The following is a 26,940-nucleotide window of genomic DNA, read 5'->3' on the forward strand; positions in this document are numbered from 1 at the left end:
CTCAGGACAGAACAGAATCAATTATATCATAAATGCATATGATTAGCACATAGCTGAGTCCAAAGGATATCATTATTCTCTTCACATCTCTCAGGTTCAGGAACTCTTTATTGTTTCATTCTGTCTTTCTCAACCACCTCACATGGCAGAGAATGGTCAGGATTTACAACACAATACAGTTATGCAGATCTATTAGCTAAGAGAACTACTGTACATATTAAGTGCATAACAGACAGAAGTGGTTTCTGCTTTGCTAATGGATCAAACCAAGACAGCCTGACAAAGCAATCTGTTCAGCTATCCATATCTAGTGATTAAATAATAAAAATAACAGTTTCCTCATGTCCATTCAAACACAAAGAAAGTGTCTATTTTTAGGGTGAAGTTCTCTCTCTCACACCTACAGAATTAGGAAGAGTGTGTCAAACAAAGCATCTGCTATTAACCTCACGAGCTGGAAAAATCCTCTGCTGCAGCTCTCAAAAGGCAACTGTTTACAAGCAGTAAAGCTACATATTTTGCAATAAGGATTAATTAGGACAGAATATTTCAGTGCTCTCTTTTCTTGTGTAATTCAATTTTCTCTAGAGAACGGGCTGAGAGCATGCAACAGCTGCTGCCACCATGCTGGTTACAATGTGCTCTACCATTTTCTAGTTATCTACATGTCTCAAATACTGTATTTCTTCACTGAAAATGTGCGGAAATCATTCACTTTTCACTCTTCCCACACTGTCTGCAATATGGTGTTTGTTTCTGAAGGAAGGTACTCACTATGATTGCTCTTACCAAGTTTAGAGTTACTCTTTTCTTCTGGCCAAATCTTTTCCAGGAGAAATAGGAAAATCTGGTTAGTTGACTTAGAAAGCTCCTGGAAATCTCCAAATCCACTTAGTCACTAACTCCATTTTGAAAACATTCACAGTAAATTAAATCATGGTGTCATCACCCACTAAGTTAAGCTTATGTGTTAAGTCTTATGTTTACACTTGCTGATCTTAAGGGTCTTTTCCAACCTAAGTGATTGTCTGATTCTAAGGAAAAAAAAACCAGTCAAAAGACAAACTTACCACTGACAACCCTACTCAACACAATGAAAACTTTGAACAATAAATTATTTTATCCTTAAATTAAATAAATGTCATTTCTTTCCTCTTGGTTAGTCAAAAAGAGCTATTGAAAAGAACTTTTAATAATATTTATTTCTATTCTTTGTTTCTTAAACCTATATATTTTTACATAAACTTGTTTTTAAAACTCTCCATTTTGAATTGCTGCATATATCCATGCACTTGGGAACAAAAGCAAGTAATGAAAAAGGATTATATATTAAAGTTAAGCACAAAAATCTTCCTCCAAAAATATTATAATGCTACTATCAATTTTCATGTAATGTATTAAGGAAACATCAACAGTGCTGCTGTGTGATTCTCTAATTCAGAGTTCATACAATTAATTTAGTTGCTAAAATGTGATGATTTGTACAACAAAAGTATTTTTGACATCCCGTCAACTATAAATAGAAGAGTAACCTCTGTAATATATTTTTTATCTTAAAAAGTAAAAGATACTAAACAATTACAGGATGCATATGCATGTGTTTGTTTTTATTACTGTTTTCACACTTCTGTCAAGTGCCTCTTGTATTTGAAATTTTGACAATAAAACAAGAAACCAAATTGCCTTTGCTGTCAGTAAGAGCTGCTCAGTAATTGTAACTGAAAATTGGGGTATTTTCTTTGAAACATTTTTGGAATACAAGATGAGTAAAGAAGAATTGGGTCAATTTTGATCTCCCACAAAGACCAGCAATGATAAATCAATGTAAGCCTAGAAGAATCCACTGAACATCCTTTCAGTGAGGGGAGAAAAATAAATCCAATATAATAAATCCACAATATAATAAACTCGGACTCTTAATACTGCAGATAAAAAGTTGAAAAAAAAGAAAAAAGTGCAAAAGAAAAAAAAAAAGGGACTTTTCCACTATTTTGAAGATTTTGGCAACAGGAAAGAATCTATCAGGTGAAAAGGCCCAGCTGTTTCTACAAAATAGGCCATAGCGCCTAGGCAAGCAAAGACAAAATATATTGTTCCAAGCAAAGGGAAAATTCCTCCTTCCATATGCCTGGTAGCAAAATTAACCCTGAACATGTCAAAAAAATATACACTATATGCCTAGCTACGGATCTTGTATCCTAACTTTACTTTTATTTTTTAAAATACCTGAGAAAAGTTATGAAATAGTCTCTCAAAACACTATTTGGAACACTGGATCAAGGTTTTCTAACCATGTTACTAACAAATATTTTGTCAAATAAAACCACAAAGTACTCTTGAAAGCAGTGGCTTTAATGGCACTATGTTCCACCTTCTACTCTGAAATAAAATCTTGCCTTTAGTAAAATTTAATGGAATTTTTGTCATTAGTATTGCTGGATTTCATCTTTAGTGTCCAAAACAGCACAGTGACATTACTTGCAGTATAAGAAACTAGGAGATTTTTACATAATTAGAAAAAACTATGGTAATGTGCACTGGACTTCTAAAGGAAGCTGCTGTTCAAAGCCTTATGTTAAAAGCCTGAAAATTATTACTTGGAGTTTGTATCCCTGAAATTCATATCTAACATACTTGATGCATTTCATAAATATATTCATAAAACATGAAGACTGGCTGTTGAAAGGTTCAAGGCAGAGGAGGGTTGGGGTAGTGGGGGAAGAAAAAGAAAACTGCTAATTTTCTCAGGAGAGCCTAGAGAACAAACAAAGGCTATTTCATTTATTTCAAAAATAAAGACAGTTCATTTTATTTCCCAAGCAACACACTATTCTGACAATATCTTCCATCATTTTCACTGCTGCTGAAGAAGATCAAAACCCTGGTGATGACCTATTCTTTCCTGCTTACTCCCTGGAGAGGAAAGTTCTTTCTTTCAAGTTGCCATTGCTACAAAAGATCTTTAGTTCGTCACAGAACAGGGGGTGATGATATCTGGTGGCTTTTTATAGGAAGGGAGTAGAGAATTAGAATGGATGTTCCTGCAGAATGCTACCACAAGCTATTTTCTTTTCAAATGCTTTCTGTGTTACAAAATTCTGCCTCCAGAAGCATTGCTTATATATGTGCTATACCATACCATGACTTTGGTCGTATAAATCTATATATTTCAGTTTCAATTTCATATTTTTAAGAAACATGCATTAGACCTAACCGAAAACTAAAAACTTATGAAATAAGCTTTCACTACTTTACATGGATGCCATGATAAAACTTAGTATAATTTACCTGTATGTCCATTCGTAGCAGCAGAATACAAGGCAGAATAGCCATCTTCACAAGAGTAATTAATGTCCAGTCCTTCTTCATTAAGCAGCATTGATAATAAAGTGACATTTCCCTGGGCAGCAGCTTGGTGAAGAAGGGTGGGCCTGCCACCCAGGGGGACAGGACCACCACTTGTTAACAAAGGGGTTAGGGAGGAAGACCAGCCTGCGAGTTAAAGCAACAGAAATTAGATGGAAGACACATAAATAAAGGTCTGCATTTTCTGTTTTGTTTTAAAAGCTAAAAAGTATCTTCAAAATGACAGCAATTGTTAGTTTAGCACAAGTTTTATGATGATGCTTTGTCTACACATTAGAAGGTATTCTGAAAAATAAAACCTGCATTCAGGGGTGACACTTGTTAATGCAAATGAATGGGATTTCATTACAAAAGGTCAATGTGGAACCTGTTATCAACTGCAGATGGATGTCTCAAAAAAATTATATTATTCAAATTCAGAAACTAACAAAAGTTTTATATAAGTTTTAATTTATTTGCAATAGGCTGGGAAGATTCTTTTTAAAGTATCTATACAAAGGTTTTCAAAACAAAGTACTTATTTTCATATGAAATATTATTCTCCTCACAGCCTTAGTGTAAATTTTAGTATTTATATGTTTAATATTTATATAACTCGCTTGCAGTTAAAAGCATAAATTGCACAGAGAGCCCTTAATCACTTTAGGTGTCTTTCAATAAGTTTGAAAAAAAACTTAGAAATCATTTACACAAATAATACAGAAATAACTGTATTAATTATTGAACTCTACCCTAAGGGAATGTTCCTTTTACTCAGCGATACTTAAACAACATATTATAAAATGCTCCAGTGTGAATGAATAACAGGTTATATAAAATTTATGAGTGAAAGCTTTCAAGTCACCCCATTAACAAAAAATATTCAATCCAAGGCTCTGAAAGCTTAGGAGTTGTTGTTAAATGTGCTGTTGATTACTTAGCAGCTTTAGTAGGGACTTTGTTAAGAATATGAAGTTTGCTGCATAAGGCATGGAATATTTTGTGCATTCTTCCTTGATCAAGGACTGCAAGAGAAAATGGAGAAAGGTGGGTTTTATAATTTTTTCACTATTACCTTTAGAAAATCCACATTATATTTATCTCTTGAATAAGTAACTTTGGCTTCTGTGGTCACAAATAGGCTACTATATGAGGCTGAAATCTGACAATACAAAGCAAGTTTTATGCAGCTTTTAATGTGTTTTTCAAATGTCCAAGACCGAAGGGGAGCTGCAGGGCATTATCTTCAGCTCCATTCAAGCTGATCAAGTGCTATCCAACCTTCAACACCTTGAACTAGAAACAGTACGTAGCAGCAGCTCTATTATGCCATGATGATCTCTTTCACATCTTGGAAAACGAAATTAAATGGAAGTGCCCAATAGAATTCCATAGAATGTAAGATCCGGATAAATTTTAATTAATGTCAAGACTTACACAAGAATTCATCATCTGAGCAGCGCCAATGAAGAACATGTAGCTTGATTCCAGTTCAAAAAACCAAAACAATAAATGCTTGGAGCATTTTCATATTTGTTTCTAAAGTAAGCTAAATTTGTCAATTCCAATTAAGTTTACTAGTTTAGTATCTAAAGGAAACACATTTGCAGTATTTTCACAAATATTAGCTTATTATTTAACTTATATTTTTGATACCCACTATAAGAAGTCATCGCTAGAGCTATGAAGTTACCTTATAAATCCAACTTTAAATCAATGATAAATTGTAGAGTTAACTCCGTGCATCTTCATATAACTTCAGTTCTGAAGCTCACTTCAGACTATCAATATTCTTACTAATATTTGTTTGTCCAGTATTTTTAATTTTGAGGTTTAAAGTTTATTAAAAAACCAATAAGCAATATACAAAGTAAACTGCATCCTTTAAGTGGCAAAATTCCCTAAGGTCCAAAGAATAACTTTTCTTATTCCTTTCAATTATAAAAGTGGTTTTATTTTTCCAACCTTTTGTTATTCTTTGAAACTAACTGTGCTGCAGCTATTTATATATATATATATACATACATATATAAATGTTCTTAAAATAGTACTTGCGTAGTTTTTACTGTCTTGCTGTAATAGTTAACTGAGAGTGGATATTGCTCAGGGTGGCACTCGAGTTACTAACATTTGTTAACAAAGATATTCTGGAATTCTGGTAATATGAATAGTATTTCTGGGTTTCCTTCCTTTTTGAAAATATTTTTGATGTGTTTTGTTTGTTTGTTTGCTTGTTTTTAAAGCATCCTTTACAGAAATATCAGAATGAAAGGAACTTTTTTATGCCTCATGTGGTGTGTTAAGTTTCATTTCACCTTCTTGAAATGAAAAATATGATACTGCAATTCGATGATGAAATTCATTATACTAGGTTACCATTAAATGCAAACCTTCTACTGAAAAAGATAAAAAAATAGGTAATAACATAAATATAACTTTAGCTTCTATTATCAATGTAAAGCAATATAATAAAGTTCAATTAACCCAATAAAATACACCAACATTAGAAGATACGATAAATAAGGCACATCATTACAGATGCAAAAAGTTAGGAAATGTGAAGCATCTGTGAAAGCTTGTAGGTCATGCAGTGATGAAAGGCAGAGGGACAGTCAAAAACAGCTTCTGGCATCAGCTTCAGAATGTGAGATGGTTAATTCCAGAGCCTAGATCAGTCCTCCACCTCCCCTCCCACTTTTATCTTCAAAGCCAATTGTACAGAGAGAATAAATCGATTTATACAAATTTATACAAATGAGCAAAATAAAAAAATATACGTCATTGAAGAGTGACATAGAAAGCACAAAACCAAGAAGAAAGTGAAGGCAGAAATCCCAGGGGTACGAAAATCCAAATGCCTACATTTGTTTCCATTTTGAGGTCTCACAGCCATTGAAATGTGGAAATCCAAACAGAGCAGAAGCATTTTGGCACCTGTTCAAAGACTGCTAAGTTAATGAAAACACTGTTGCAGATTTTGAATCGTGCCATAAATGTTCCTTGTAATTTCTCTACCCGCAGTCTGCTTAACATTAATGGCAAAAGCCGGTGTCTTTTCCTACCAGGGATAAAAAGAGCAACACATGGTACAATGCCCCATCTGTGAGTGAAGTTATTATGACATTTATTTAGCAGAACACATAATTGACAAGATCATTGCTCTGATTTTAAGTCTGCTCTTAAAAGTTGCTCTTTCTAGAACCAAGACACTTCCTTACTGAAAATCAGGCTGTTGATATGTTCCTAAAGAAACTAACTAGGAAACTCTTTTAAAATTAATAATTGAAATACTTTAGTGATTATATTATTATCATCAATTTTTCTGACTCCTCAGTAAGAAGAAAGATTCATGAACTTATTGACAAACGAAAAAAATACAAAAATGAAGGATTCTTTTAATATGTTAAATTTGGTTTACTCTGTTGTTAAAAATATTAAAAAATTCTGATTGAAGCTCTCTACTTACTATACAAAAAAATATGAATAAGATTTCACTGTGCTCTGCTTTAACTGAAAGTAAAAGTAAAATTGAAATTCTAAACATTTTCTAAAAAATAAATAAAACAGATTAAAATCAACCAGATCATTAACTGAATCTGTCCCTAAAGGGCACAAAAACGCAGATATGGGAAGGAGGTTTCAGCAGTATTTGTAGTTTGTTAGATGTTCACCTCAAGAAAAGTCATACTTCAAAAAGAAACTGAAAGAAGTGAATAAGTGGCATGAATTCAGGCATTACTGACCACATCATCTTAACAAAAACAGTGTTATTAAATTTGGTTTATCTTTCCTAGGACAAAAATCTATTTCCATATATATTTATAAAATCTAACTATTTTCTTAGCATAAAATTTTGAAGGAAATGTCTTTCCATACTTGCATAACATCTGTTGCTCAAAGTGTATTTAGTTCTGCAGTTTATCAGAACACTTGGCCAAAATAGATTAAGTTCCCTTAAAAATATAAATAAAATGGAATTGAAAAATAAGTGCAATAAAATATAAGCATTAATTTGGGTAAAAGATAAAGAAGTTCCTGAATATTTACCTGAATATTACAGATATTAAGGCTCTTTGAGATTGTATGTAGTCAGTAAAGGAGATACTAAAATGACATCTCTATATTAATAACAGCATACAACTAAGTAGAGTTTACGCACTCTTTCTTTGCAGACTTTAGATCATGGGATATGTTTCCCATCTGCAATTGCAAAAAATCACAAAAAGCAGTGCTGCTTACAAACTACTACAAGAGCCAAATGTTCAGAGCAAGGACTGTAAGGGAATTAAATGAACGCAAATATTTCCATCTCTCCCAAAAACAAGTGAAGAGAGTTAAAGAAAGAAAGGCAATCTTAACACAAACCAACACAATTTTAAAAAACTAACCATTTTTTACAAAAATCCTATCTTTGAGAATTGTCTCTGAGAACTGTCACAAACTTTGTAAGAAACACAAACTGACTATCTGGGGGAGGAGTCCTATTGAAAAGGCTGATTGTTCCCCTAAGAAAAAAAGTTTATACTTCGAAGGACAAACTAAAGCAATAACAATACATGGAGTTATGAAGTCAAGCACTGGTAATTTCATTTTTAAGGTATGAGATTTATTTTTTTAAAGAATAACCCAGAACTATCCTAAATTATTACCAAATATCATATAATTAACGTAATACTAACTGAAATATACAGCCTAACATAACGCTGATAACAATCTCTTGTCTACAAAAACTATTCATTTTGTAGCTGATTTTGCCAGTAATTTGTCATATGTTCATAAAATCTTAGATTTATCTTTTTTTAAAGAAGTTTTAATTCCATTATGAAGCCTAATAGCACCCAAAGGCAAATTAAGTTTGGAAAATATCTGGAATACTGGAAGACAAATGACCCATCTGACATGGTAATCAGATTCATCTAGGAATAGGAATTTAAGATGAAAATTCAGGACATCCATATGAAAAACAGCAAACTAAAAGGCAGTCATCAAATCCCATTGTTTTTGACTCTGAGAGGTAGTAGACTAATGAAAGGGTAAGATTTCTGAGTTCATATTTTTATGGCACAGTTCAGAAAGGAGAGGGGATTCCGACAGTATGGTGCCACAACCAAACATTAAAAGGATGACTAAATTACTCTTGATACAGGTACAAAGTCTTCAATGAAGTGAAATGGGAATAAAAATTGCTTAATAACGAGAACCCTGGAATCTCCTATATATACACATACCAGCTTGCCACACACTGCTTTTGGAACAGCTTCCCCAGGAATTGTGAATGAGTTCAATTGCCTTATCAGTTAGTGGTGCAGCTACCAAGAGAAAGTGGTTAGTTGTGTGATGGAAGATTAACTGTGCAGGGCTTTTATATCCCACAGATGATAATGATACAGGGACTAGTGTTATGAGGGACTGAAGTACCATAATTGAATTGAGAATAACTCTTGAAAGTTTGAGACAATTCAAACATTATTCAATGCTGATGAAGGTCTAGAGTGTTCCAAAACTGCATGTTCCTTTTCCTCATTGCAGTTCAAGCTAAAGAGGAGCTTCTACCTAATGTTCTAGTGCTATTGATCCCAGCAGGGACATATGCTGACAAAAAGATTTGTAGGAGACCCACAATTAATTGAAAGGTAGATCAGCATTGCCTTTGTTTACTTAACTGCCATCAAGAAGATTCTCTGAATTTGGTGGCAGATTAAATGCACTAGGAAGTCCCCACAATGCAAAATGAGTAGCAGACACATGCACTGACTCCAGACAATCAACAGTTAGATTTTAACTTTCCAACAGCAAACTTTTGCCCATATCTGTTGAACTAAACCTCTGAGATGCCATACGTGAGTATTAAAAAAAGCCTACAACTAAACCCAGGAGAACTATAGAAAAATAGAAATAAAAATGAAACATATTCTATAGGAATGTAGTGATATATAGGAAAGTGCACTATTATTCAGGCAATTATATGCCTTAATGTGCAACTATCTAATGCCATAGCAGAACATCATAGCCCCAGCTATGCCCTATTTCCTAAAAGATTCACAAAGCACTGGACTACATATTCCATGGAAGATCACCTGCAGAGGTAATATTCAAAACATAATTTCAGACTGAGAAAGCATTTTGAAGTCCAAAATAACAGCATTAACCAAAAATAAATTAAAACAATTAAAAGGAGATTATTTAACATAACATAATCTGCAGCTTATTTACTTTAAATATCAGTCCTTAAGGAAGCAAACTAATTTATAACATTACTAAATCAGCAAAAGAATTCCCATACCCCTGGAATGTGGAAAAAATATAAATGAAAATTTCAACTTTTAGAAAGTAAAAAAGACAAATAGTTTAGAAAGTTAAAAAGACAAATAAAGCAAACAAGAGATGCATAAGAAAACCACAATGTTATTTTTGAGGGAGATAGTTTGTAGCATATCAATCCCTTTACCTGATGCTGTTACCAGGAGGCTGTCTGAATCACATGGTCTACAGGATGAAGCACTAACAGGGTTTATGGAGGAGCTACAGGCAATGGTGGTGGAAATGACAAAGGAATTTTCTGAACATGCAGGTTGGTTCAGTCCAGGAAAGTGGGAAGGCCAGGCACCCACCTGAGATGAGGCTACGGCTGGTATGGCACAGCCTGCAGGTGCCACAGATAAATCTATAGCAGGTTTTGGTGGCAGCTGAGGTGAGGACTTAGAAATAATTTCCTCATTTATTACCCTGATTCCTTGTGGTGAACTTGAAAGAGGTGAGGTCACGGTTTTGCTGTCAGTTTTTGCACTTATATTTGGGGACCGATTACTATCCATTAAAACTTTAAGCTGTGGGTGTGGTGGAGAAGGAGTTTGTGAAAGCCCAGGTTTTTTAGGAGGAATAGGTGGAGGGTTTCCTCTGTCAATTCTTGATACACTGGGAGTCTTTATAGTCATTCTACCAACTGGGGGGTAAGTGCCAGCTTCCACTGAATGCGACGTCCCCGGCCGTGACAGAGCGCTACTCTGGGGGCTTGTAAATCTTGAAAGAGCTTGGGTAACAGTGTTCCGAGCTGCCTGTTTGGCAACTAGGTTGTCACGGCTAGCAGGGGATACGTCCCTTGAGGGAGGGCTTTGGGTTGTGTTTCCATTTTGGTCTTGATCATTTGCATTTGCTTGAAATCTAAATCTAGCTGCTTGGATTCGTGGATTTAGGCCTGGATGGCCAGTAGTATTGGCAGTTGGTGAATGCAAATTGTGTACAGACGAAGTGAGTGAGGAATTCTGAGCTGTGGTAGTCAGTGTGGTAGGGGTGCAAAGAGAATTACTATTCGAAAAAGGGGAAGTGCTACTTGGTAAATCAGGGGATGAGGCTGTACTTGGTCCATTTTCCTCAATTCTGTTTTGATTCTGTGCAAGAACAGGAGTTGTAGGAGGGACAAGTTCACTAGATGAAGATTGCCTATCAATGACAGGCTTCACAAATGCTGCATTGGCACATACATTCATTTTTATATTGCCAGACACTAGTGGGGTCACTGTAGAAGGCTTTACAGAGACAGTCAAAGGCAACTTCTTAACATTTTCTGTGCTACTGTCCATCACTACAGTATCTGTTTGGCAGGCAACAGTTTTCGAACTTGTCTCTTCTGTTTCAACTGAAACAGAAACAAGATTCCTATCTTTACTTTTATGAGAAAGGTTAGCTTTGCTTTCATTTTCCTTTTTTAATTGCTCAATCATTTTGATCATTTTATCTCTCTCTTCTCTGAGGTCACTGGTGTGTGCTTCCTCTTTATGAAGTTTGGCACGCAACTGCTCTCTCTCTGTGTCAAACTCGGACAGCTGCTTTTCCATTTGAGCTTCCATTTGTGTACTCCTTTGTTTCTCAGCTGTAAGAGACTCCTCCAGTTCAGTAGCCTTTTTCTTTTCCTCTTCAAATTTTGACATTACTTCTTCCAGTTTCTGGGCTTCTTCTACAATTCGGCCAGACAACTGCTTGCACTCTTTCACTAGCATCAATACTACATGCTTATTCTTTCCACGTTCTTCTTCAAGGCAAGCGGACAGCTTTTTGTGCTCCAGCTCTAGATTCTGTAACTGAGATTTTTCCATTTCCAACTGTAAGAAAGCATAGAAAATAATTCTCATTAACGAGATAGAGACTTTCATAATAACCTAGTGTTAACTTGACACTGATATTTAGGAGTATGCCTAAAATGAACCCAGGAAGGGATTTGTGACATCTAACACAAGTGCACATAATCTTCCACAAGAAAAAGAAAGAGAGAGCCATCTTTGAAGAGCAATTTAGAAACTACTTTACTTTCCTCCACTGACAACGCAGAGACTCCCCAAAGTGATTAAATGCTTGTGATTCCTGAGAGATGGAGCCACCTGTTCTCCAGAAATAAGACATAAGACACAATAGAAAGTCATCTTTTAAGCTAAGGAACCAGATGGAAGCAAGAGATGAGCTTTGTGAAAAGTCTTTGAGACTAGAAATTAAAGGATTAGGTTTTAGGTCTTCCTCCAACGGAAGGAGATTAAGTCCATCATGACCATAATTAGTATCTTACGTCTTATTTTAACATTTTTAAATAAGACACTCATTTCTGAGACCAACTTTTTGGCACAGGCACAAATATCTTCCTGTACTTACTAATAGCGGAAAATCTCATTGATATCAGTGATGTATAAATTATGTTATAAGCTAGAATCAAAAAGACTACCTACTAAAATGCAAATAATGGATAAGAATAATTTTTCCCCTAATTCATGTAGTCATTGCCTCTAATTCATCTTGCCTGCCATTTATGCTTTTACTCACAGAGATTCTTCTAGAAAAGCAATGGAAAAATATGTTAATACACCATTTTTAAAATACCTACTAATAATAGTGTAACCAAAATTACTTTAAATTTTCCCAAGAAAACTTTTACACAAGTCAAAAATAAAAGAGAAATTATTTTCTTTCTTCCTGCTCCTCCCTTCACATACTGTTGCACTATATGGCTCATCTGAATGACTGATAAAAAAATGAAACAATCAAAACCTCAAGATATTGGTGACCATTCCTTCTCCTCTACTGTTTTTATTGGTTTAGCCCTGTCAGTTCTACTGTATGTTTACGTAGACAGTGATAGAGAAAAAACAATTCAGATCTGTACCACTAAAGTGCATTTTTTAAGTGGGTATCTTTTCTGGAAAAATACTTTTGGGTACCTACGAAAAAAATAAATCAAGTCCTCACAAACATGAATGATTAATTTTGACTGCAACAGAAAATTGTTTCTTGCTTCTACAATATGAGCACATTTCACAATACTCAAAAAATAAAATCTAAGAAAAGCTGTGGCAAACAGCAGTACATTTAAGATCTTGGAATAAGTGATTCACTTCAACAGGTGAAAAAAGAATCATAGTTTATAGAATCAGATTATAGTGTCACAATAAAATGATACTAATTTCAGTTTTTAAGACAATACAGTGTCGTGAATATATTTACGGTAAGCTATCCTGTTGGAAAAAAGATGGCCTAGGGGACAGGTAATAACTATGGAATATCTTCTCTCTCAGTCAAAGTTTAAAATATTGTCTTGGTTGCTAGATGAAAACAAACAAACAGACACCCAGGCATAAAAAAACCCCAGGCATTACAATGTAATAACTTTCTCAGAAGCCTGTTGCTAGAGCACACTATTCCATGTTCTTTCTACAAGGAAATTAAATTTCTTAGCTCTGGAAGCTTTTTCCACATCATTGTACATGTGTCTACAATTAATTTTTAACTAAACTGCATTTACACAAAAGCTAATGTAAATACTATTTTTAAATATCAGTTTGCTACTTTTCAGTTATACCATAGACTAGAGTTAAATTCATGCCATCAAACGATGAGCACAAGAGGGAGTCTGCAGTCGTAACAGAAATAAGTCACACCTGTGACAGCTCATTGTTCCCAGGATAAGTTTTTCCCACATTAAAGTAGAATTCAAACACAAGAGGACACCTGAGGGATGTGAAATGACATAAAAAACCAAATCCTTCATGAATTTACACTTATAGATGAATTTGTGTCTCAATCTTCCAACATTTCTAATCATGTTATCTGACTGTAAGTTCCTCTTTCCTTTCTTCAGAAGAATGGGAAAAAGCATAAAGACGTAATGGCAATATTAATGTGATGTGTATTTTACTAACAGAAAAATTTCTTCCTGAAATCATACCATTATTGTAAGAAAGAGTGAACTAACAGGAAGAAATCACTCTGGAAAATGATACCTGCATTTTAAACATCATCTTGGCTTCAAATATTTCACAACCTGTTTAGCAGTGGAGGGGGTCCACTGGGGTTTTAGAGCTTTATCAGGTTGATCAATACACTCTGTACAAAGCATTTCACAAACAACATCCACCCTTTCTTAAAAAGAGAATCATAGAACGGTTTGGGTGGGAAGGGGACCTTGAAGATCATCTAGTTCCAACTCCTCTGCCGTGGGCAGGGACACCTTCAACCAGACCAGGTTGCTCAGAGCCCCCCAAAACAGTGTTAAACACATGAAAAATAAGCTATGGCATTATCAGTCATTGCTAAACAAACTGTATCAGCAGCAACACCTCTTCAGTTAATTGTTGTGAAATTATATTACTTTCAAATAATTACAAGCAGATTTTACTATATAGCTGGCATGAAATCAGCTTACCATACTATTATAATCCCCAATATAGATGTAAATATTTTATTTGATTTTGAAATAGAAAAGCAGCATTATTTCCTCATTTTTCATTGTCTCCTATGTGTATCTCTCTCTCTCCTCTGTTCTTCTTTTGGCTGCACCATCTTGAATAGCAAAAACCTCTGAATATTTATGCTGCATTTTTCCTTCGGATGACAGATTTGGAACTAGCTGTAATTATTTATGAATTTATGAATTTATGAACTAACTACAACCTGATTTTTGCAAAATGTACTATATGCATACACTAAATCATATCAGTAATATAAACATCTGGAAATGTGTCCAAGAAGGATTCGAAAAGGGGTAAAAAAGGATACTGAGAAAAAATACAGTGACTCACAAAGAACTAACCAGCAAAGGCCCTTCAAAGGTGAGAGACAGCATGCCTTCTGAGAAAACGTTGAGGAAGCTTGGCTTGCATAGTTTAGTGAAAAACAGACTGTGGAATGATCTAGCAGCAACATACCAGATCCTTTTGATGGGCCTTTACAATGATGACAAGAGTCAAATTGTCCTTAATAATGGCAAGTGGGGCCCCATAACAAAAGGTTATCAGAAAACTTGCCCTTGAAGAGGCTCAGTCTTGGAAAAAAGTTCTTCACAAGGATACCAGTGCAGAAAAGCTGCAGTATTGCCATTCCTGGGGGGTTTCAGGACTAAGCAACACAAACTTACAGATGACCAGATGTACTGCTGATCATAATCTGCTTTAAGCACAAGGTTAGACTAAATCACATCAACAGGCCTTTTCCAACTCATGTTTGTCTTTTTTTGAGCATGCATCCTAATATTAACTTCCCAGAAAACTCTTGATAAATCAAGAACTATCATTTTGATAGTCTGTTTTTTGTTCCCAGGAAAACTCAAAATTAACTTCCACAGCAGCTACGAGAAAAGCTTTCAAAGAGAGGGAAGAGGATGAAGACTTAACACAAAGCAGACGACATCAGGGAATTAGGTGTTTGTATATGGTAAGCCTATGTGTGACAGTCCTTTGTGCACCTCCTTGATTCTACGGTCTGGCATATTGTTACATTTTGGGTTTTGTTATCAAATAAAAATTTTATTCATAGAATACTTTTGAGGTGACTATATACATAGATATTAAGTCTTCAGAAATAAGAGTTCAGTCTGAGCCTGTTTAAAGTTCAGTAATATCCAGAGAAAATAAACACAGCTGTAGACAGACTTCATTATTTGCTGTAAGAGTGAGACAGTGAGGCAATTCCAAACATGAAGATAGAGGCATCACACATTTAGAGAAGAAGGAACCATTCTTTGAGGGAGGAGGTGCTTGTATTTAGGTCACATTTGTCTAGGTTGATTTTTTTTTCTTACACTGTGTCACCCTACTTTGTTGAACACTTTTAGAAATCCCTCAAAACACCTTCATCACCCTCTTCCATGGAAGGATTTGAGAGATGAAGAACAGACAGAAAAATGTGGAAGTAAAGAAATGTAAAACACTGAATGAATGGTTTGTGAATGAATGGAGATGGTTGAAAGATACATCAATGGTTGCCTCAAACCCAAAGAGTTTAGGAGGGTGCCCTGCACAAATAGCATTTCTTATTGGCTTTAAAAGAGGAAGATATAAGGTCTGCAGAGAGTCAGGTACACAGCTGCTCAACAACATGTGGTTTGTTTTCAAATCCTCAAAATTAAGATTTAAAGAAAAAAAAGCTCAGATATTCTTCTAGAAAGCAAAAGACAAGAGCATCCTTTCCTGTACAAGTAGACTTACAGATACAGACTTTGGCAATACGCCTGAGCCAAAAAAATGGACAAATTTAAATTTACATATCAATACCCTGACATATTCTCAATATGTAAGTCCATCTTAGGCGCATGTATCTGTCCATATACTAAAAGCCAGACACAGATGAAGAATTTAGGTAACAAGAAGAGACTTGTGGCCATGCACCGAAACAAGACACTAATCCAACTGTCCTGGTAAATGCGTCAGGGTCTCTCCCAACACATTCTTCAGCTAGAATAAGTAAGCTTGTTCATTCTTTTCTATGCTGAGACAATCTCCTTTCCAAAACCTTAATTTACTGAAAAACCATATGAAAGAGAAAATTAATATTTAAGAGCTCTCAGAAAGAAGTGCTAGGTAAGTACAAGCAACAGTTCTCTGCACTAAACTGTTTGAAGACTTACATATCATACATAAAGTCTAGTAATAATAATTTTTTTTAATGCAGTATCTGTTTTTCTGAAGTCTTAATAGAGCAAGGATGCTTAAACTAAACTAAACAACAGAGCTAAAATAACAAGAAAAGGTTTGCTGATTTAATTTAAGCTTGTATTTCCAGCAACTTCTAGTACTTTTGTGTGCACATTTTTTCCCAAAGAGCAATCACTACCAAAATCCATTCTTTGTCAACTGTCTTAGCATGTTTGCTGTTTGGTTTTTTTTTTAAATCCATGTAAAACTGTCACCAAGAAGCTATTTCACAGCTGCAGAAGACATTCTATTCATCTTCTACCCAGTGAGGATGACTAAATACAAAGAAAGCACTTTTTTTCTAATTATTTTCTAATTTTCTAATTATTCAAAAATATCTGGTCTAATTAGTCTATTATATTACTGTTCCCCTCTTTTTTTCTCAGAAACCCCTCCCCTGCATATTCATATTTAGCTATGCTTTAGGAATGTATGGCTTACATACTGGTGAAATATTTGCCACCAACCATTCACTTTCAAAATGAAATTGTTTTATCTTCAACATGACACTTTTTTTCCTGCAACATACTTGTTCCAAAATAATTTTCTTTTTGCAGCAAATGTTAAAATATGCAAAAAAAGATATTTAGAGTTATAACTCATTTTTACTGATTTATGAAATAGAGGTGCCTAATATAGCATGCAAATAAATTATTTATTTTATACTATTTAGGTTAGAACAAAAATAATGGTACTCCTCAGGGCTTCAATAGTGTTGGTCTAAAAATACATTGTGATGATGCTGTCTCAACTCACACTGAGATATCTACTTATATATCCACTGCATCAACTTGTACCAGTTATATTTCATTTATTCCATAAGTAGAGCTAAATTCACAGAACAAATGAGGTGTGCACAAAAAATATCACTAGAAAACCAGCACCTCCCTCTATATGACAATTAAGTGATAACACTTGCAATGATAATCAAGACAAAAGATGCAAATTAAAAAAGTGGCATGAAAGAACAAATCAGGAGAGGGAAAAGGAAAGTCAGTAGCAGGATACCTTTTTTTGTTTGTTTTCAGCAGCAGCCAACTGAGCTGACATTCTTTCTTGCATTTTCCTGCAGTGAGCCATAACAGCTTCTAAAATGGACAGAGGGTTCATGCACATTGGCTTCTTTTCTTTATCACCAGCACCTGCCTCAAAGTCTCTCTGAAGAGCCAGAAATGGGTCACTCAGATTAAATCTTCCATATCGCTCCTGGATAAAAACCTCTTTGCGCCGGGCCTAACAAAAAACAAACAAGCAAACAAACAAAACAAAACCAGAGAAATAAAACTAAATGCATTCTTTGGAGTACATCCACACATAAAAGAGACTTAAACTACAGGGAAAGTTAAATTACTCATTAAAGTTTTTAATGTATTTTCTTGAGCTATTAATTTACAATCTCTAAAAGAAAAATCTATCTCAAAAAATCAGGAAAAAACCCATAGTGCAGAGAAACACCATCAGAAAAAAAGAATCCTCCAAAAACAGATAAAACACTTATCTGTGATTTGGTTCAAATCCAGTTTTGAAGAATAAGCAAAAAAAAGAGGAAGAATAAGCCAATTCTGAGATACAAACGAGGAGGAAGAGGACTAATGCTTACCAAATGGGTTAGTAGATCATTTGGAAAGCTTGGAGTTAAAATTGTAACATATGAAAAGCTCACAAAAGATAACACACATTTCAGGGCATGAGATAACAAAGAAGAACATAAGAATTACATTAGAAAAACTCCCCAAGGACTAACTACAAGTAACATACCTTAGTGAATACCCAACTTTTTCCTATATATTGTCTACAAAATTGAAATGTTGTGGTAAATGAGAACCTGTCGGTAAATATGTGCCTACATATTCTGATGCTTAAAATAATTCTAGTCTGTTTTTCAGTGTGATAGTATAAATAGAACTTGAAAATATTTATTAAGAAAACCAGGTCTTTGGAATATAACTTCAGAAAAAGCTTACAGGGTTCACTCAGACCTAAAGTCTAGTTTGGCTTACAAAGTCAGATAGCGACTGGTTGAAGAGACAAAAACAAACTGATAGAACCTAGCTATTTTTTATAAAGTGCCTAGCAAATAATCCCTAATTAGTCTAATATTTTAATCCCTTAGTTTTTAACTTATAAAATAAAATAGCTAGCTCCAGAGTTAATATTACAAAGCCAGGGAGAAGGGCTGTATTTGTAACTCATGGTTCTGTAAGATGAAGATACAGGACAGTATGCAGCTTAGGAATTCAACCCTCTTGTAAAGGACACCATCAAAGCCAAAAATCTAACCATAAACAGACTATTTTGCTAATCAGCCAAACAGGATGACAAACCAAAGCAGGTTAAGAATTTAAATGGAGATGGAGGCACAGTCCATATATAAATTATCAACAATGTAAAAGCCACTTACTTTATACAAAGTGAGATATCAAAGTAAAGGAAAAAACAGATGTATCAGCTCAGTTGTAAATAAAAAAAGACCACCAGAGCCCCCATCCTTAAATCCAGAGACCAACAAAAAAAGAGATGCCAAGAAGATTAACCTATCTTAGAGGTAAAGGCAATCACTCGTGCCCTTAAGGAAACACAGATTGTCAATCAGTGAAATAATGTGTATTTTCCAGTTTTTTCTATGATCAGCTGTCCTCTTGGCACATACTGTATGCATGCAATGTGAATATACTGTTAAATGTTCTCTAACATGCACAGTGATTAACAAAGCAAGACAAAAAGACTCAGTGTGGATCTGCCAAAATAGTAACAGGACTAAGGGTTTGGATTCATTAACTACGGAAAAGATGAAACTATATAGTAGGGTTGAGCTCCATCTGAATGAAAATCAAAACAAGAATTAAAGTGGCTATAGGAAAAGACTGTAGAAAAACCAGCAAATGGTTTGGGATGACAGACTGGCTGAAGCCATAACTGCATAACCTTAAGTACAGGGTAAAACAGACTGGCAACTCTCAAACCATAGACAGCAAAATCATCTAAAAATGCTTCCAACTCAAAAGGGAGCTAAATGTAAAATATTAAAAGAAATGTTTCCATGTTTCTATATAAGGACTAAATATACAAAACACAATGATGGAATGAAGATGTACGATTTAAAAAGAAGGTACCAGAATAAAAGACAAAGCAGAAGCTTGATAGAAAGGAAACGATGAGTAGTTCCCTAAAACTTGACACAAAGTGGCAGAAAGACAAGCTAGGCTTGAAGCTTTTTACATGATTCCTCCAGCCTCTAAATAATACTTCTGTCCCTTTTCAATTCACTAAAGTACCTCAGTTGGGAGAAATAGAAATGCTAGAATGAGAAATTTTTTCTCTCTTATATCGTCTTTCAGCACTGAATTTCAAGCCATAAGAGTTAGTAGCAATACCAAGATAACTGCTTTTATGGTAGTCATTATCTGGGGAATGTACAGTCTAATATCATACATATCCTTTAAAATAGTCTCTGCATAATTTGGTGGCTGTGTTAAAGCAACATTAGCAGTGTTTCATATATTAACTTCAACTGCACAGCAGTATATACAGAAAGTAACATTAAAATGTTGATTTAGGAATAATGAATTAATTTTCAAACAGAACATTTTCAGAAATAGATAGAATATCCACCCGCTCTAGGAGGTCATCAGGACTGCTGCATTGTGAAAGGTGCTATATGAATTTATAAACCATCAGATTTAGTTTTCTGCACATACCTGCTTGCACAGCAATGAGCCTTTTAATGGAAGGACTGAGACTGGAAGTATTTAAAAGCATGAAAATATGTCCACAGGAAGTGATACTTTTTGCAGTGTACACTACATCAGTGGTACACAAAATTATGACTCAAGACTTGAGCTAAATCCTCCAACAGGTAACTGCTAATGAAAAGTGACTGTAAGCACAAGGAAATCGAGATAAAGTATTGAAACCCAAAGATAAAACCCCTTTAAATAGTTAATTAATGAAATTCACTACTGCAACAGAACAAAAGCTTAAACTTACTTACTAAAGCTTTTTAATTCAGTCCAATAAGAACATCACATTTATATAGAACTTTTAAATCCTTATACAAGATACAAAACATTAAAATAAAACTACTACTACTTAAAAAAACTAAACTCCAAAGTTTCTTTATGGCTGCCTGTTATATTATGTTAGATCAAAGATGAACTACCAAAAAAAAATAGAGTTGATCTGAAAAACATCTTCAGAGAGGAGTGAAAGATGATCAAAACATATATCTTTCTCTTCAAGAAAGAGCTAAATAGAAATAGGACTTTTCAGTGAGAAATAGGGGCAATCGGGGAGAAAGATGCTTGAGGTCTGTACACTGGCAGGACAAGTAGCAATTGTCCCATGATCTAATGAGAGAAATTTGAGTTGGACACAAATTCTTCTCACTGAGAGCAGATAAGCACTGGAACTCATTGCCCAGGGAAAACATATAACCTCTACCACTGGAAGATTTCCAAAACCAGATAGGATAAGGCCATTTGCAACTCGATCCACATTTGACCTTAGTCCTGCTTTAAGCAGAAGACTGGACTGAACGATCTCTTGAGGTGCCTTCCAATCTAATTACTTCATGATTAGTGATTTCTTCAAGGACTATTATTTTTTTAGCTTGTAGGTGCTGGTTATCTTCTCAGTTAACAAATGACAAAAATAAGCTCTCAGAGGAAGGAAAAACAACCAAATACTTATTGGTACAACATGTCTTATGTCTTGCTTTGAATCACGAAAATACTTTTGATGACTTGGAAAACAGAACTTTTAGTCTGTGATATTTTCAAAAATAAAAAATTAGTACTTAACAATCCCTAGAGATTACGCAGCTGTACGACACAAGGGGAGGGTTTATTCTCAAATTTTCTAAGTCTGCAGCCAACAAAAATCTTAAGGATCAGGCTGTAAAATAAACTGTTTCTTTTATGACTCTCTCAGGAAGCTTGCCTCCTACCACATAGAGCAAGACACCTCATTCATCCCTACACCAACTTTTTTCAAGCTACCTCAAGTTATCTGCAAGCTCCTTCACAGAAACCTCCATGTCTTAAGCTGACCTTTTGCAGGCTCTGACCCCATTTATCTGCTGGCAGATGAAGACTACCAGCAGTGTGTGCAGGGAGAGGAACAAAAGGAGTGGAGATATCTGGATGATAGCCTGTGGGAAAAGCTGGAAATCCTATATAAGAACTGCCTGTAATCATTTGTTTCTTGCATTCCACTTCAGAAGAAAACAAAAACCTGTTTTCAGTAACCAAACTTAAAATTATGAAGTCTAATTAGATTCTTTGCCCCTGTCACTGAAACGAGAACATAAGGGGCAGGGAGGCCTTCAAATAGTATCCATCTTACTGTGGACTTACAGCTAAAAACATAAAAAAGCTAGGAAAAAGAAATACTATTATTATTATTATTATTATTATTATTATTATTATTATTATTATTATTATACAAGTAATATATAAAAAATAAGCCAAATAATGAAAACAAAAAAATTAAGTGCATAAGTTATATTATTATTTTTATTTCCTTAATAATTTATGCTGATATTAGTTGCACACATTTACTGAAATAAGTTTTCATAATCAGATGACATAACCAGTAACAGAATATATATAACCAGCAGTGTTTTTAAAATTAATACTGCATTTTCCCCCCAGTGTATCTCAGAGTTTCCTCTTCATTTATCTGCCAAGTTCAGCAAGTCTTCCATGGAGCAACTAATGATAAACATCAAAAATAGCACTGCATGTCCTACACTGCTATGGAACAATGGAACTGAATTAAAGCTGCCCTAGAACCTTAAACAAAATTTCCTTCCTTTCAAGAGCATTTGTTCCTCTGATTGATTTCCTTTTCCACATATATGAAAATAGTTTCAACAGATGTTGACAGGTTCATATTAATATTTTCTCTTGACATATGAATTAGGGAGTGGTTTTCTGAAACTAACCAGAACAGAAGATGAGGCAGTAAAAATGTATTTTATATGTTATGTTAAAGACGAGGGTGAGCCCTTCATTCTAAATAAAACTGAAAGGGTAATAGTTGTTTCTTTTTTTTTAAGAGGAAGATGGCTGAAAGAGAATAGGCTTATAAATCTTCTTCAGTGGTATTATACAGTTTCTTGAAATGATTTGTTGGAGCTACTCAACTAAGCAAAAAACATTTGAAAATTATAGGCCAATATTTTGTCAGGAAGTATCACTGTTTGATACTCTGATTATCTAACCGCCCAGACATTTATTTCTGAAAATAATACAGATTTTCATACTCATAATGAGCCTCAACTGATAGAAGAGACTTGAGCTCTCTGGTTACTTTAAATAACCATTTGTCATCTTGACTTTTTTCCAGGTTCAAATTTATAGTTCAAATGCATGCAAATCGATTCATAATTCGTTGCATGGAAATCCGTCAGCCATTCTTCTGAAGAACTGAAGGAAATCTGATTTCATCTCTAATCAAAAAGAGCACTTTAGCCTCCATGCTTAGCAGTTAAAAAGCTTCTTCAGCTCAGTAACAAAACATACCAAAAGCATAGCAGTAAAACTTTTACTAAATCAATGTGTTTCTTTTTAATTTAGAGCATTTAGATTTTCATATTTTCACGCTATCAAAATCTGAGTTAAAATACCATCCCACATTACTGCATTGAAATTGAATTATTAACAGCCTTTAATTATTTTAATGAAAAAATACACAAAGTATGCATTTACTGTGCCATCATCAGACACAGTAAACACGGGTGCTCAAAGAGAAAGGGCTGTTAACTAATTCCATATCCTTCTATGATAAGGTCAACCACTTAGTGTATGAAGGGAAGGTGATGGACGTAGTTTTTCTGGATTTTAGTAAGGTTTTTGATACTGTCTCTCACAGCATCCTTCTGGACAAGTTCTCCAGCTGTGGGATGAGTGGGTTCACAGTGTGCTGGGTGAAGAACTGGCTGAAGTGTTGTAGTGAATGGGGTTACATCTGGCTGGTGTCCAGTCACCAGTGGTATTACTCAGGGCTCAATCCTACGGCCGGCTCTGTTCCATATATTCATCAATTATCTGTATGCAGGAGACAAATGGACCATTACAAAGTTTGCTGATGATACCAAACTGGGAAATGCTGTTGACTGTCTTGAGGACAACAGGCCTTGCAGAGGGACCTAGATAGACTGGAACATTGGGCCATGATTAATAGTAATTTAACAAGTCCAAAAGCCAGATTCTGCACCTGGGATGGAGTGACACCAGGCACAAGCATAAACTGGGGCAGGAGGGTCTGGAGAGCAGCCCTGCAGAGAAGGATCTGGGCATGCTGCCTGACAGCAGGATCAACATAAATCAGCAGCATGTGCCTGGGCAGCCAAAGAGGACAAATTCCATCTTGGGGTTCATCAAACACAGCACCACCAGCTGGGCAAAAGGGGTGATTATCTTGCTCTATTTAGCATAGGAGCAGCCTCACCTGGAGTGCTGTGTGCAGTTCTGGGCCCCATGGCTTAAGAAGGATGTGAAGGTCCTTGAATGTGACCAGAGGAGGACAACAAAGCTGGTGAAAGGACTGGAGGGAATGTCCTGTGAGGAGTGGCCAGGGACTTTGGGTTTATCAAGTTTGGAGAAAAGGAGGCTAAAGGGTGACCTTGTCGCTCTGTACAGCTTCCAGAGGAGGGGGAGGGGAGAGGGAGGGGCTGATCTCTTCTCCTTGGGATCCAGTGAGAGGATGTGTGCGAATGGTTCAAAGCTGTGCAGGGAAAGTTTAGACTGGACATTAGGAAGCACTTCTTTACCGAGAGCATGTTCAAACACTGGAACAGGCTTCCTAGAGAGGTGGTTGATGCCCCAAGCTTGTCAGCGTTTAAGAGGCATTTGGACAATGCCCTTGAAAACACGTTTTAACTTTTGTTCAGCCATGAAGTGATCATTGTTGGTCCCTTTCAACTGAGCCAGTCTAATCTATTTACAATATAGATTTATTTGAGGTAGATTAAGGGGATTCCATGTTTTCAAATTATTTTCAGTATTCAACTGAAGGTAATTTGTGAGAGCAATATATATTACCTTCAAGAAGAATTTTATTCTTGCTACAACCTCTAGTGAAGAAGCTGAATGAACAAATACATGTAATTAATAATTTTGATTGCTAGACTGGAACATTTTAAAGTACACACAATGCTCACCCCACATTGTACATTTTGGATTTTATGCTGTTTATTGAAACTTCAAAGCAATTTTCCAGCTAGAATTCCCTTTGCAAACACCAAGAGAGTTACTAGTTTAAAAACTTTCATATAGCAGTCTATACTTTCACAATATGTAGCTAAAATTTTACTTTGCTATTTCAGAGAGAATTCTCTATAATCACTGTTGCTCTATTTTATCAAATTTTCCATTTATTCATAAAAATAGAATGCTGGCTTTAATAAGAGACCTAGTGCTAAGTATTTTTACTACACTGCCAGAGCTTCTAAGATGTCTCTGTCTGGGAGAGCAGCAGGTGGAAAGATCAGTCCACCAGTCACAACAGCATCAAAACAGGGCAGGAGGGAGAAAAGCATGGGAACACATCCACCCAAGCATAATGAAAGTAATTGCTGCTGTATGAATATTTTCACAGGTGTTGAAAAGGACCCCAATCAAATCTCGTCTTATTCATAATTATTTTTTACAAATTGCTATCATAATTTTTGGAAGAATCAAGAATAAACCTTATACATTTTTTCTTTAGCAACAGTAACATGAAGAGACACACAAACCAAGCTGTATTCAGCTGCACTTTAGTGTTGCTTCAGCAAAATTAACTGTACCATTTATTAGCTTAAAGGAAATATCCTATACTTAGTTCCCTTAACTAAGAAATGGAAAATTTCAGCTAACATAATAATACAGATAGGATGACCCAGTTACATTTCTCATTGTCAGCAATGTGAGTAATGATGGCAAACAGATAGAATATTTTAAATAAGTCATTCTAAAAACAAAGGCACATCTGTATAATTCACAAAGATCACAGAAAAGGAGAAACAGTTACATCAATATGATGTTGGAAATTTTTATTATTATTTTTAAAAATATTGTGTGTATCTGTCTCTACTCACTTTATGTTGGATTACGCAGAAAGATCAAACGAGGGTAGGAGGAATCAAGTGGGAAAGGCAAAGTAATTATCCAAATAAGAAATCAGCAGAATACTTTCAGCTAAATTAATAGTTACATGCCTGCCAACAATAAAGATATTCTGATCTTATGTGAAAAACAAAAAGAGACTATGATCAGTTTAAGAGTCGCTGCTGGAATGAAGAGTGAAAAGGATGTTAGCAGTGCAAGGCCATAATGTTTTCATGGTAGAAAACAAGCCTCATAGTTTCATGCTTGTAGTCTCCAATTTTAGTACAGCCTGGAATAAGGATATTTACCTCAGTAGTAATCTTAAGCTTAGTTAAAAAAACACAGATACAGGACTGATTTAATATGGTTTACCAAAAGTTTTGCTTTGTTCAGTGCTTAATGTCCCCTTTTGGCAAATAGGAAATAACTACCATAAGAAGTGATATAACACAACTGAAAACCAATTTTGTCAGCTATTTCTAGAAGAGGCCTTTATATGCATCAAAATATCAGGATCATTCAGATCATCCAAGTTAATCAGTCCAGGGACTGCTGCTCCTACAGTCCCAACATCTTTTGGAAAAGGTGAGACTTGGTTCCATTATAACGAAGTGTATGCTTACACAACTATTACTACAAAACCCACTGAATATAAGAAAAGCAAATACAATGCAATACAAACTAACACAAATACAATATATAAACCAGGATCAAATAGGAGCAAATCAAAATTTGAACACTAAGGTTGTATCAAACAACACTTTTTCAATTAGGTTCAAAGAGCATGCTACATTACTTTAAAACTTGAAATAAACCACAGATAAGGAAACTATTCCAAACTAAGTACTTCCAAACTAATCATTTAATCTACTAAACTGTCTGAGGTTTATCCCTATTTCATTCTTTCCTTGCAATCAATATTAAATAGCTTGCAATAGTGAAATACTACTTTTTCAAAGACATGTTCAGAAAAGTACAGTAAACCATTATTAAGAAAGTAAAAGCTCTAATCATAACCAGACTCATTGAACAGGTAAAGACAAACTACATTTAGGAGCAGAGAAAATGCCTGTGCAACCACCATTAAATCAATAAACCAAAAGTAGTAATCAGATGAGAAAGGATACAATCTGCAGATCATTAACTCCAAAATATTTATTAAAAATTATTTTTAGGCGAAGAAATTGCAATATGCAAAAACGACAACGCAAACAAGGCATTATCTGACTTCTGTTTCATGCTTCACTTCCGCCACCATGGCCAACAACTGCCACCATACTATCTACAACAATAACCTTCTGTTATACAGAGTGTAACATCTACTGCTCCTCCTTCCACATGGTTATTATTTTTCAAAGACACCTGCTACAAAACAGGCTGCCTTACCGGCTGCCAGAAACCTCTAAAGCCACCTTCTGTGTGCTCTTAGATCCACTCTGCATGGGATTTATACATAGAGGAGAAGCTCAGATTTGCATTTTAAATTCACAATTTAGCATAATTACTGCAAGTAAGGGTCTTCATAATTTATAGGTGCTGTAGCTCCCTTTGAC

General features: G+C 35.0%; 2 protein-coding genes across 3 annotated transcripts in view; one reads left to right on the forward strand and one right to left on the reverse strand.

Annotated features, from left to right (window-relative positions):
• Positions 1–26,940, forward strand: part of CFTR (CF transmembrane conductance regulator) — a 219,361-nt gene that overhangs the window by 122,675 nt on the left and 69,746 nt on the right. The window lies entirely within an intron of this gene.
• The window catches only part of CTTNBP2 (cortactin binding protein 2), an 80,719-nt gene that overhangs the window by 34,060 nt on the left and 19,719 nt on the right, over positions 1–26,940 (reverse strand). Inside the window, exons 3-5 of one of the 2 annotated variants that reach the window (XM_051795402.1) lie at positions 17,304–17,528; positions 9,794–11,444; positions 3,289–3,492 (exon numbers count right to left, since the gene is read on the reverse strand). In XM_051795402.1, the coding sequence (XP_051651362.1) occupies positions 3,289–3,492; positions 9,794–11,444; positions 17,304–17,528 (2,080 nt within the window). The remainder of the gene's footprint in view (positions 1–3,288; positions 3,493–9,793; positions 11,445–17,303; positions 17,529–26,940) is intronic. The other variant, XM_051795403.1, reaches the window with a different exon arrangement.

This window comes from Manacus candei, unplaced genomic scaffold (assembly GCF_025592945.1).
Source record: "Manacus candei isolate 608988 ecotype Guabito, Panama unplaced genomic scaffold, ASM2559294v1 h1tg000043l, whole genome shotgun sequence".
Classification (NCBI taxonomy): Eukaryota; Metazoa; Chordata; class Aves; order Passeriformes; family Pipridae; genus Manacus; species Manacus candei.